Source organism: Chiloscyllium plagiosum, unplaced genomic scaffold (assembly GCF_037043375.1).
Source record: "Chiloscyllium plagiosum isolate Xiang-an unplaced genomic scaffold, Cpla_swu_hap1 HiC_scaffold_7, whole genome shotgun sequence".
NCBI classification, from domain to species: Eukaryota; Metazoa; Chordata; class Chondrichthyes; order Orectolobiformes; family Hemiscylliidae; genus Chiloscyllium; species Chiloscyllium plagiosum.
In genome coordinates, this window is record NW_028270145.1 from 9,010,743 (window position 1) to 9,024,308 (window position 13,566).

At 41.5% G+C, this 13,566-nt stretch overlaps 1 protein-coding gene across 1 annotated transcript; it reads right to left on the minus strand.

Annotated features, from left to right (window-relative positions):
• Window positions 1-478: 478 nt before the first annotated feature.
• Window positions 479-13,126, minus strand: LOC148149549 (uncharacterized). Its single transcript, XM_087988642.1, has 5 exons — window positions 13,115-13,126; window positions 10,550-10,615; window positions 9,890-10,382; window positions 2,897-3,003; window positions 479-835 (listed from the first exon to the last, which is right to left on the minus strand). Exons 1-5 carry the CDS (start codon window positions 13,124-13,126, stop codon window positions 479-481), a joined length of 1,035 nt encoding a protein of 344 aa, XP_087844768.1.
• Between the last annotated feature and the right edge of the window lie 440 nt (window positions 13,127-13,566).

Below are 13,566 nucleotides of genomic sequence, written 5' to 3' on the forward strand. Positions count from 1 at the left end.
CTGGAGTTCCAGATCAAATCTTGAATAAGGCTGTTTTTGGTATTGTTTGTTCAATGGTTTGTACACAGCAACCAGGCTGCCTTATCTGTGATTTCAGCATTAGATTCGAAATCTCACAATCCACTGCCACCATTCCAAAGCAAAACTGAAGTGGTAGTGGGGTGAGAAGAACCCTTTATGGTTCAATTATAATTCAACAGTGAGCAGATCTTGCTGTACACTCGGTTCAGGTACAAGTGTGATTATCAGTTTATCTTTAACCCGAATGATTTGTGTACATTCTGTTTCTTCAATTCAGTAATTAGTATTTTGTGCTGCTTCAACGATCTTACAGAATGACCTGGAGTTTTCAGAAAGAGGGGGCTGGGTTGTATGTTTTTTGACTGAGTTTAAGTGCGAGTTGTGTTGAGGGTTTTGGTGAAAATTATGTCATGTGGAGTAGTGCAATTTATTACGATATTGAACTAAACTCACCTCATTAACTGCGTTCCCCCACCCCGATGGTGCCCATGATTTCCAAGCCGACCCCTATGTTGCCGCATGTTGTTGCCAGAGCAACTTGCCACTCACTAGAATGTCCTGAAAGACTAGCATTCCGGGCACCCAGGTGAGCGCTGGTGTGGAAAATGTCCTGTGCGATCAAGAGTTTTCCTGAAAATGTCTGAGAAGGGAAAAATGTCACTGTGATTGTCTGATGGGGACTGGGAGGTCCCAGTCGAGGGGTGTTGTAAAGGAGAGGAGCCCTCTTCCCAGAGGAGCAGCGGAGGAGACCGTGCCCCAAGATCCTGGCAACCTGGTCCAAGGCCACCAGCCTGGTCACTGGCACCTCCACAACCTGGAAGATTGAGCAGTAAGAAATTCAGTAACCTTCTCGGCTGCACCAGGGTGAGTGCCACACTCTTCTCTCTGCCATCTCACATTCACCCTCTCTCTGCCCCTGTGTTCACCTCCCACCAAGGCTCATGCTCTAAAACTCTCACTGTCGCCTGCAACATTTTCTCTCCCTTGCTCTCATCCTCCCACACTGTTCATCCGACATGGATTCTACACTGCATCCTCACTATCACATAACGCCTCACCATCTTTCACCCAACTGCACCAGCACCAGAAACTGTGCCACTCATTTTCATATCACTCAATACCTCCCATCCTCCTGGTACACGTCACAGAGTGCAGAGTGAGGCAAGCTGGACAGTGGGTGCTCTTCACCCTATACCAGGGGAAAAGTCTGCTCCTCACAGGGGAACACCGGAACTTCTTCATAGGGAATGCTGAGACATCCATGTCCCATCAAGATAGGAAGTGTCATTCTTCATTCCCATGCAACTCTATCCTGAACCTTGCTGTGTCATTCATTGTACATCTCTTTTAACCAGTGGCCGTGATGCCTTCTTTCTTCTTTAGTTTTGCGGGTAGCCATTAGCACATTCCCCCACTGCTGCGGAGAAATGCGTTACTCCTCAAGGCAATGGCTTATCTTCACTGGAAACTCTCACATTTTGAAGATAGACCCTTGCAGCCCTTCCCTCTCAAACTCTTCTTACTCAACCACATGCACGTGAGGCACTGTCAGAAAGAAATCAGAGCAACAGCATAATCAAAGGGTATGTACACAGTTATTCCAACTTGAATCAGGACAAAGCATCAAAGTTCAAGATCTTTGTTTAAAATCATAGCGTTCTGGAAGTATCTTATAGTATTGTGTCAAGCCCAGGTCATACAATAGTGTCACAATCAGTGGTCAAATCCTATGACAAAACAGACAATGCATCTGGTTAGTACATGATCAAACATCTGCCATGGAATATGAGGACTCTGACACTGAAAGTATCATGTAAGAAAGCAACCAAACTTCTATGATGCATGATATACATTCACCCATAATGGCAGACAGCACACCACAGTGACAAGCTATACAGCAAAGTTGTGAAAATTGTATGAGAACGAGATGATTTGTACTGTATATCCACCAAAGCATTATCCTGATGTATGAAGATAATATACCAATATGTACCCTTGTAAATAATAATCCAAACAGATTTTCTGTTCTTCAATGGGAAAAAAAAAAGCATTATTGTACAGATTTTGGAAAGGCAATATACCTTTAAAAGCCCTAGATGACATACCAGCATGCTATGCTCTAATATAAGAAGTCTCTAGCTTACTCTCTGTATGCTCATTCAGTTAGCCTATTGGCAATTAGACAATCAGTTAGTCAGTTTGTTAATATTCCATTAACTATCTTTGCAAGACAATAATAATCTAAGCAAGCAAATAGCTCAGAATATTGATGCAAGTTAGAGATTTCGTGTTAATGTATGTACTTAGTTGGTAACACACTTCAGAGATCAAGAAGAAATGACTCTCTTTAGTATATGTTACTTGGGCTAATGTACAGAAAACCACAATCTCACCAGTAAATTGCTACAAGTTGGTGCCAGGTTATCACTTGGACTGACTCTCGTTGAGAGCATTAAAAAGTTGTATGCTGATTAGCTTTCAATTCTTTACTCTGGCATTGCAGTTCAGTCATCTTGTCAAAACGAAAGTTGGCTTCCTGCTATTTCACCTTGAATTTGTCAGTCACTCATGTTACTACTGACTATAGGGATTTGCATTAAGAAGGATAGTTTGGGTGTAGCATGACATTAGTCTTTGGATTGATGGTTTCTATGCCTTCTTCAGTGTGTTCCTCCACTCGAGGATTGCTTTGTATCCATTCGTGTTGGATTTGTTTTATATCTTTATGATTCCTTTGGTGATTTTCATTGCTGCCTCTGCTTTTGCATTAATCTGAGGATAATGTGGAGATGATTATTAGAATCATTAATGAAGCAGCTAAATTCTTCAGTTATGACCAAAAGACCATTTGCACTCATGACAATATTGGGAATACTGTAATGGTGATGTGCATCCAGGCATTCAACAATCTCATCACTGGAGTCAACTGGTCCACCTCATTGGAGGCTAAATAGTCGTCAACAGTGACAGGATCATTGCTTTCTGTTAAAAAATCACACAACACCAGGTTATAGTCCAACAAGTTTATTTGGAAGCACTAGCTTTCGGAGTGCTGCTTCATCAGGTGAACTACCTGATGAAGGAGCAGCGCCTCAAAGCTAGTGCTTCCAAATAAACCTGTTGGACTTTCACCTGGTGTTGTGTGATTTTTAATTTTGTACACCCCAGTCCCACACCAGCATCTCCAATTCATTGTTTTCTGTGACAGAGAAGCGATTAACTTCACCCATGGCCTGGCTGGATTGTCATGTATCATCAGTGTCCCCTCTAGCCTTCTTAGCTTGGTGTTTTCTATAAGCACTGACTCAATTCATTGTTGGCTTGCACAGGGATGCTTCAATGTCATTTGTACAAACATAGAAAATAGGATTGGCCCTTCGATTGTGCTCAACTACTCAGGGATAATGACTCTATCTCCTTTGAGCAATATGTCACCTTGTGCTGTCAACTCATGTCTCTCTGCCCAACAGTCTCTTAAAGCAACAGGTTTGTTTTTGCTGCTCTTGGATGATCCCTTTATTATTATTTCTTGAAATAGCAGCAGAGTTGCATCCTGTTGGGTAGTTCACTTAATTTGAGGAGGTGGTTGACTGTTATGTCTATGCTGGATTGATGGAGTGAGCAAAGGGGAAAATTTATCAGACACCTCACTCATATAATGTCAGGAGAATGTGAGTCGTGATGGGACAAGCAAATAACCACAAGAGGAACTCAGTGGAGGCTCAAGTGGAAATAGCAGAATCATTGCCATCTCCCCCTCTCCAGAAAATAGCTGACCTCATGTTTTTAAGCTAATGTCAGAACAGTGAGAGGTATCCAATGGAAAGATGTTTGAAGTTGCTTTCAGCTAAACGTTTATCTCGTGCCCGCTTTCGGTAAAGTTAGATCCTAAAGCACTTTCAATCCATCATTCACCCTTTGTGAAAAAGTATTCCCTGAGTGATAAGATTCTGGATGCAGCTGCTAACTATTAGGTCAGATTGTAAGGAAATGGAGGTTGCCTGATTTGTTTCAAATGCACGTTTGTTACTTACCTTTCTCGTTTTTACCAAACTCCACTAAAAAACTGGGAAAATGTAAGAATAACATCAATAAACCTGAGGCATGTGGGGAGGAATGGCATATCAGTTGGCTGCAGGACTAGGAGAGGTTTCAGAATCTCCCTCCACAGAAGTATCTTATGACCACACTCTGCAATGCCACTATTTTAGCTGAACTGGAAGATTCAGGTATAAAACACTCATTTAGGATTTACTGATAGATGATAACCAAAAAAATTGACGAAAGCTTGTGTTAACGAAAAGATTCAGAACAGTAACACTATATCCCATGCATAATTTTTGATTATACATATGCAAAAGATATGGAAAACTAATGACTAGCTTGCAAACTCAATAGCTTATAATTAACTTTTACATACATAATTGTTCTATAACTTCTCATCAGATACGGAAGTGTTTGGTTAGCTGATTCTCATCAGATGTTCTAGTCAGACATTCTGGGCAGAATTGTGCAGGGTCTAAGCGATGTGGGATATAGCGAGCTTTGTGGCAGAATCAGCCTGAGGTCCAGTATGGTCCATCTTGGCATTGAAAGCATCTAGTTCCACCTTTTATGTTTTTGCTGAGCAGTGAGTCAAGTTGCTCACTATGCAGTGGGGAGATTGTCAATTGAAACGGATGGCAGCTTGTCAAATGTATTCTTAATGCTGCTACTTGCCTCATTATTACTCAGCTTCTAACCTCACCAGTTACTCTGAACAAGCTAGACGTCGAGAAATCTCACTGTGGAAATCAGAGTGAGTACCTGGTGACTACAGCTCACCACTTACTCCGAAGGATTTCCTGTTGCTCAGACCCAAGCAGCATCTCAAGGCACAATCCACAGGCACCAGCTGCAAGCACCCCTCATCCACAGATATTGGCATCTAGTCACCTCGAGTGCCAGAGAAAAGTGGGTAACAGGGGGACAAATGCAGGCTCATATAGATGGGTCATGTGGAGACCTAGGGAGGTACAAAGCCCATGGGGTTCACTGGAACGGCTACCAGGAAGGTGATCTGAGGGCTCACTAATACACAGAGTTGGAGGCTATAAGTCACTGGCTGAAGAGTGCTCACTGTCAGCTTTTAACCATGCTGGAAATGGAAAGTACCCTGTGGGAATGAAAATGCCTGCGACTATGGTCAGAGTGGGTGGGGTAAGTGTCTCACTGTGTGAAGGAGGGGTTACAAAATCGCCAGTGTGAGGCCTTTGAAAAGGAAACAGCATTACACACACATCCACGCACTGCACAGGACCCAGTCCTGATCGCTGGCCATCCTAATACATTGACCCTCTGCTTGTTGTCCAACCCCCTGCCACAAACATCACTGATAACTCATTCACACCAGCACTGTTGGACACTGATGCCGGGGAAGGATGAGGATGTTGTTGGAGCCAATGGTGTCATCAGGACCCATTCCACTGTATACTATTGGGCTCATCTTGCTTCTAGCTGCTGCAGCAGGTTCTCAACACAGACTTTGATCCATGGTACACCCTGTGTGGCTGTGATGTTAAGCATCATTCTGGCACACTTACATTCAGGTCTATCCAAAGAGATAGCTGGCCAAAGCAGTGCAATGAAACAGAGAATATACCAAATAATGTACAGTGCAATGTCATCTGCGCCAACAAAATGCTCTCCATGAGTTTTCTTCTTCCTCTTTTTCCCACTACATCTTTTTGCAGCCTCTTGTTCCATAGCTGAGGTGGAAGGAGCCTGTTCAGCAGTGGAGCCTATTAGCCCTGGAGGCTGATCAGGCAACCCCAGTGTACGTCCTTATAAACATATCTCGACATAGAGCTTGTGGAGTAATCACTTATTTGCTTTTGAATATTAAATTCCTAGCAAGTTTCCTAGTTTATCTGTGAATGACAAAAGAGAATGTGCTTGCTTAGGGGCCTGTTGAATATGTATCAGCCATCCACTGATGATAGCCCTCTTGAGCTGTTGCCCCTGGATTTCATCTGATGTTTCTTGCCAAATTTGCTCCACTTTACTCTGACCAAAATAATGAGATAATATTCTCAAACTTGGATACAAAAATATCCACTTTTATGACCGAAAGGGTATTTTTGTTCTTAGTGGAATTTGGAAGTCTGCTAACAGCATCAGAAATTATCAGCTGTGAGCCTGGTCTGTACTGTAATTCAAAATCATATTCTTGGGTCTTCACAAGCAGACAATGCAGTTATGGAGGTGCACTCAATTATGACAGGTTTTCACAGACCATTTCCTTGTGTAAACAATGAAATCTTGTTAAGTAGGTAAAGTTAGCACTGTTATGTTTTGAAAACTAAACTGGCAATGTTCCTTTCTAAGTTGGTGCGATTTGCCTAAGCTATCAAAGGATACTAGAACTAATCATGTTAGGTTTGTCGTCCTGCAATAGGTGTACTCTGAGGCCTTTCAGGGACGTATATATTTCCAGTGTGGCAAGTATGGTGGGATCATAAAATTGAAGAATATATTTGCTGAAAGATAAAGTATTTTTGAGAAATGGAAACATATGTTGGCAATCTTCCATCCAGACATATGGTGTATCTAAGACGAGATAAATTGGGTACAAAATTTAGAATATATGGGCACTTCTGCATGTCACTTTTGTCCTGTGGAATCTTTTGTATGTCTCCTATTTTGGTAGAATCGGGTCTAATACCAATTGAAGAGGAAATTGATCTGAAGAGGTTGACTTGGCTCATGTTAATTTGACATCATTTACTCTTGAAAACAAGACCATGTTTCCTCACCATTGTCAAGAGCTAATGGATGTTTGTATTGCACTCATGTTTAGTTTTCTCAATAATTGCAATGCTATCTGCAATACAGGAAAAATCTGGAAGATTCTCTATGATATGATCCTTGTGTTGTTGGAACATATTTTGGCTATTGGATAATCTGCATGATAATCTGAGGAAGCAGTAACTAATGAGGGATATTCTAATGTTGTCAGCTCCTGTGATTCTGGAATAAAATCCATTATTGTAAAAATGTTTTGCAATTGAAAACTCTGAATCTTCAAAAGAAAAGAGATGGAGATTCACCAATCTGAACAATGCTGTGTTGCACCACAGAATCTAATTTTAGTTTGAGCTTTCTCTGAATGTGAAGCTGCATTTATGAGGAGAGTCAACATTCAGTTAGCTTTCAGATCCAGTACTGCATTTCCTTTGAAGTTACCAATGGGTGAGATGTCAGACCCATTGCAAACAGTTATCTGGGCTATATACTTAAATTGCAATCACATTACGCACACAGTTGACTAGCTGAATAACAGACTGACTGCTTGCTTAACTGCCGATAGATTAACTAAATAATTGCGGAGATTGGGGGCTGTTGTGGCACCATGGTAATGTCTCTACCATTGGGCCAGAAGATGTGAATTCACAGCCTATTTGCTCCAGATGTGTACAATAACATTTCTCAACAGATTGTTGAAAAAATATCTGAAGGCAGAGTGAGTAAGATGAAGATCTCTTAGACTAGAAAGTCAGATGTTGTGATGTAATCTGGCTGTGTGTGATGATACTATGGCTTTAAGAGGTATATTTTGTCCTGGTTTTATTTTTTGAAGAGAGATTTTAAGACAGAGGCGACAACCTGTGTATTTGATTCCAATAAAGTCCACAACTGTGAGGTTTTGGGGTTTTGTTTTAAATTGGAACAATAGAAGCAGCCTGAGTGGGTGGGGTCAAGCTCCCACAGAACCAGGTGTTTAAGTTTAGTTTTTCATATTTGATTTTTATTCCTTTTTTATATGAACAAGGGGATGTTTATGATAAAATGCAACAATGTACCAATGTGCCTCTTGGCTTGCCACAGTCATGTGAGCTCATAAGACATTAAACAATAAGACATGGGAACAGAAATTAGGCCATTCAGCCCACTGAGTCTGCTCCACCATTCAATCATGGCTGATAAGTTTCGCATCCCTATTCTCCCACCTCCTCCCCATAACTCTTGATCACCTTGATACTCAAGAACACATCTATCTCAGCCTTAAATATACTCAATAACCTGGCCTCCACAGCCTTCAGTGGAAGTGAATTCTATAGATTCACCACTTGCTGGCTGAAAAGATTTTTCCTTATCTCTGTCCTAAGTTTGTGCCCTCGGGTCCTTGCTTCTCCTACCAATGGAAACATCTTCCCAACATCCACTCAGTCCAGGCTATTCAGTATTCTGAATGCTTCAATTAGATTCCCCCTTTATCCTTCTAAACTCCATTGAGTATGGAGCCAGAGTCCTCAAATGTTCCTCAAATGATAAGCTTTTCATTCCTGGGACTATTCTCACAAATCTCCTCTGAACACTTTCCAGGGCCAGTACATCCTCCTGAGATATGGGGCCCAAAACTGCACACAATACTCAAAATGTGGCCTGACCAGAGCATTATACAGCCTCAGAAGTACATCCCTGCTTTTGTATTCAAGTCCTCTAAAATTAAATGCCATCATTGCACTTGCCTTCCGAACTACTGGCTCAACCTGCAAGTTTACCTTGAAAGAATCGTGGACTAGAGCTCCTAAGTCTCCCTGCACTTCAGACTTCTGAATTTTCTCCCCATTTAAAAAATAGTCCATAGCTTTGACAAAGGGCCAGTTAGACTCGAAACGTCAGCTCTTTTCTCTCTTTACAGATGCTGCCAGACCTGCTGAGATTTTCCAGCATTTTCTCTTTTGGTAAAAAACAGTCCATGCTGTACTCTTCCTATTAAACCTCTTCATACCTCACTCCATCTTTACTGTACTCCATCTTTCACTTCTTTGTACACTCTCCTAACCTGTTCAAATCCTTTTGCAGCCTTCCCATCTTCTCAATGCTATCTGTCCCTCCACTTATCTATGTATCGTCTGCAAAATTAGTCACAATGCCCTCAGTTCCTTCGTCTAGATCGTTAATGTGTAAAATGACCTGGGGACTTCCATCTTGTTTAGATCAGAGTGGTGCTGGAAAAGCACAGCAGGTCAGGCAGCATCCGAGGAGCAGGAAAATTGATGTTTCATCAGGATTCCTGATGAAGGGCTTTTGCTCGAAACGTCGATTTTCCTGCTCCTCAGATGCTGCCTGACCTGCTGTGCTTTTCCAGCACCACTCTGATCTAAACACTGGCTTCCAGCTTCTGCAGTCCTCACTTTTGCCTGGCATCCATCTTGTCATCAGTTTCAATCAAGTCACAGTACAGACCAGATTGTTGTCTTGTGAGCTCATAACAATCTATATTACATAATGCTTTTAGAATCAAAGTATTCATTTCTCAAGCTCTACAGGAATATGACATGACCCTGATAACTATTGACAGTAAAGCTTTGCTGCGTTCGACCTGTCATAGACATTAGCTTTTGTTCTTTCCTCTCATGCACGTTTTCTCTGGCTCTGTATTCACTTTAAAAGTTTTGAACCTCTCATTTCTTCCAATTCCATTGAAAGGTGATCAATCTGAAACATTAGCTCTGCTTCTCTTTACACATGCTGCTGACCTGACGAGTATTCCAGGAACCACCATTGTTAATCTGATGGATTTATTTATTTATTGTCACATGTAGTGAAGTACAGTGAAAAGTTTTGTTTACGAGCAGTACAGGCAAATCATACTAAGCAAGGATGTGCAGATCAAAGGGATATAGACAGAGACACACAGGTTACATTGCACAGAATGTGCAGGAGGCAAGATCAATGTTAACAAGATCAGCATTATTTGAGGCCAGAGATCCATTTATCGGTCCAATAACAACTGAGAAGATGCTGTTCCTGAACCTGCTGGTGCATGTGTCCAAGCTTCTGTATCTTCTGCCTGACGGAACAGGATGTAGGGGAGCATTACCGGGTTGGGAGGGGTCTTTGATGATGTTTGCACTCTTTCTGCGGCACTGGGACATGTAAATAGAGACCATAGATGGGAGATTGGCTTCCGTGATTGTCTGGGCTGTGCACACCACCTTCTGTAGTTTCTTACAGTCCTGGGCAGAGCAGATGTTGTACCAGGCCATTATGCACCTGAACAGTATTCTTTCAATGGTGCATCTGTTGAGGTTGATGAGGTTTCCTATGGACATGCCCAATTTCCTGAGTCGCCTGAGGAATAAGAGGCATTGTTGTGCCTTCTTGACTGTCGCATCTACTTGGGAAGTCCAGGACAGATTTTCGGTTATCATCACTCCAAGGAACTTGATGCTCTTCACCCTCTCAATGTCAGCTCCGTTGATGTAGATGGGGGAATGTTCTCCTTTTTTTCTGACATCAATAATCAGTTCTTTAGTTTTGCTGATGTTGAGAGAGAGGTTATTCTCACTGCACCATGTCACCAAGCCCTCTAAGTCCAAAGATGTGCAGGTTAGGTGAATTGGTCATGCTAAATTACCCGTAGTGTTAGGTGAAGGGGTAAATGTAGGGGAATGGGTCTGGGTGGGTTGCTCTTCGGAGAGTCGATGTGGACTTGTTGGGCCGAAGGGGCTGTTTCCACACTGTAAGTAATCTAATCTATCTCCCTTCTGTCTTTTGATTTGTCGCTGTTAGATATCTGCCCAAATATGATGGTGTTGTCAGCGAACTTGTAGATGGTGCCGTTTGGAATTTGGCAACACAGTCGTGGGTGTACAGGGAGTACAATAGGGGGCTGAGGACACATCCTGGGGAGGGGGGAAGCTTCAGTGTTTATTAGGCCCAGAAGAGTCAGTCCCATTAGTACAGTTTACCAGGCACCCAACGTATCAGTGAGTAGTTAGCACTATTTATTCTCAATAATCTTGCTGCCCACGTTGATTGTGGATGGTGTAATTGGTGGGGTCTGGACACATAAATAAATTGTTTCCATCACTGTCTATGGACAACAAATTGCATTCAGCAAATTTTGTGTGCATTATATTACAGGTACTGTGTTCATTTACTGCTCGTTAAACTTGGTTGATGTTTTGAATCTAAATCAGGGCTAAGTGTTGCTAGCACTTCTCAAAGACACAGGAAAACTCTGTGGGGATACACTGTGGAAACCAGTGTTAAAACAGTCTAGAAAGAGATTTTCTGCTCATTACACTTAGGATGCTATCAGGACAACCTTTTTCACTGACAATGCAGCTGATACCATAATCCAAAGGGTCTGCTGTTGGTTTGACTCTTGACTTGTTGGCTTGAGTTAGTGCTTACTGAAATCTTAATACGATTTCTAAGTTGTACATGGTACCTGGATTGAGCTTTAAGGGCTCCCAGGACTTGATTTCACTTTACTTGGTGGAGTGACACACTTGCTGTCATTGGGTGGCACGGTCGCTCAGTGGTTAGCACTGCAGCCTCACAGCACCAGGGTCCCAGGTTCGATTCCAAACTTGGGTGACTGTGTGGATTTCTTCTGGGTGCTCCGGTTTCCTCCCACAGTCACAAAGATGTGCAGGTCAGGTGAATTGGTCATGCTAAATTGCCCAGTGTTAGTTGCATTAATCAAGTCTGGGTGGGTTACTCTTTGGAGGTTTGGTATGAACTTGTTGGGCCAAAGGGCCTATTTCCACACCGTAGGTAATCTAATTATTGTTCATTCAACCAAGCATTAGTGGCCAACTCATGGATGTCCAGCAGAAAGGAGGCCAATTATAAAAGCCAATGGGGGAGCTTTGCATTTAATCAACACTGCAGGCAGTGACATTATGTAGCAGTCAGATAATACTTCAAATAAGAAATCACTTGTCTCTAAAATTGTAAAGGGTACAAACTTATGTTGGAGAAATGGGTTCCAGTTTGTGGTACACTGGAGCCAGTACTGGGAAAAGTGAGGTTCTACAGTTGGGACAATCTACCTCCAAACCATACTGAGACAAGTGCTTGTCCAAGATGAACAATTAGGGAATTAGAGAGGGTTTTAAATCAAACAACAGGGGCAAGGAATCAAAGGTATGATGTAACAAAGAGTCAAGACGTGGTAAGAGGGGAAAATAACAATATGGGAAATTGGAGACAGAAAATGGTAGGAAAGGCCAGAAATAAAAATTAGGAATATACCAATAATCAAGACTAGATTTTACAAAGATTACAACAAGACAAACTAAATACTCTATATCTTAATGTCTCCAATATACATAACAAAGTATTGAAATTTAGAGTACAAGCTGAGAGCTCTCTCTCCATATTCCTGGCTTATATCTGCATCAATAACAATTGGGATAAGTCTTCTGCCCTCCAGTATAGCTTCCCTTGCCAGACTGTCTTGAAGAGTTGGAGACTGGCTGGAACATGTACTAACCTTGAACACTCCCATAATTTAAATGAGGAAGCAACACTTAATTTGTGAACCACAACTTCTGTGTCCAAGACCAATGGAGCAGACCAGTTTCTAGCCCTGGATCTCTTTATGCTTATACCTGACAACATGTATTCAGCATGTTACACCTGACAACGTCGACTTCTACACCTCCTGATGCTGCCTGGCTTGCTGTGATCTCCCAGTCTCCTGCCTATCTAACATGTATTCTGCCACAGCGTTTGGACAGGAAGTTAAGATTTTCAATACACTGTGTTGTAGGTGTCTCCTGAAATCACCTCTGATGGCTTATCTCTAATTTTAAGGTTTTAATGCTTAATGTGATTTCCACCCCCAGAAGAAATAGTTTTCCTTCTTTTGTTCTGTCAAATCTTTTAATCATAGTAAACAGTACTTTTATATTAAGTCTTAATCTTCTACATTTGAAGCGATTCTACTCAAGTCCATTTAACAAGAGCATAAACTTTATCCTTATCTACAGGATATAAATAATATTGAAAGAAATAATATAGTCTGAAGTGCACTGTAAATCAGTAAAACAAGACAATCTTTGTTAAATTTCATCACCAACTGTTACTCTGGGTTTGCTTCTTTGAAGAAAGAGGCCCCATGACTGGACTTAATACCAATTATGGGCTTTAAAGGAAACACCACCACAAACCAAAGAATAGAGTAATTCCAGAGTAGTATTTAAACAAATGCTAACATAGGGTTCATTATAATGAGCAAAGTAATCTGACAATTACTTCCCCTGAAACTGATCTGGACTGCCAAGAAACTGTAATTCCCATTCCTTGTAACAGTGCTTGGCATCCGATCTTTTCAGTTCTTCCAACAGCCTTCAGTCTTGCAGTAACTCGACAATTCACTCCATGCTGTTTATGATGTTTTGTTCACTATTAAGTTGCCTTATTAACCATTTTACAACTTACATCAGTCACTACCAGAGTTTTTCACTTCTCAATAAGAACAGCATTTTTAGTTTCAAACATTTGTTTGACCAACCATGTTTGGTGAAAGAAGACAACCAAAATCTCAATTCTGGGCATTTGTAAGGGTTGTACAATTTTTCAGTTCAGAAACCTATTAACGCGTAATGAAGACAATGATCAGCTGCAACAAATTTGAGAATAATCTACATTAGTTTGGTTACATCAAGCAATATCATAAAAGGTAACCACATTTTCATAGTCAATCCTTTCAGTATTCTACAATGTCCACTTGGAGTGGAATATGACAGTCAAAGTTTGACA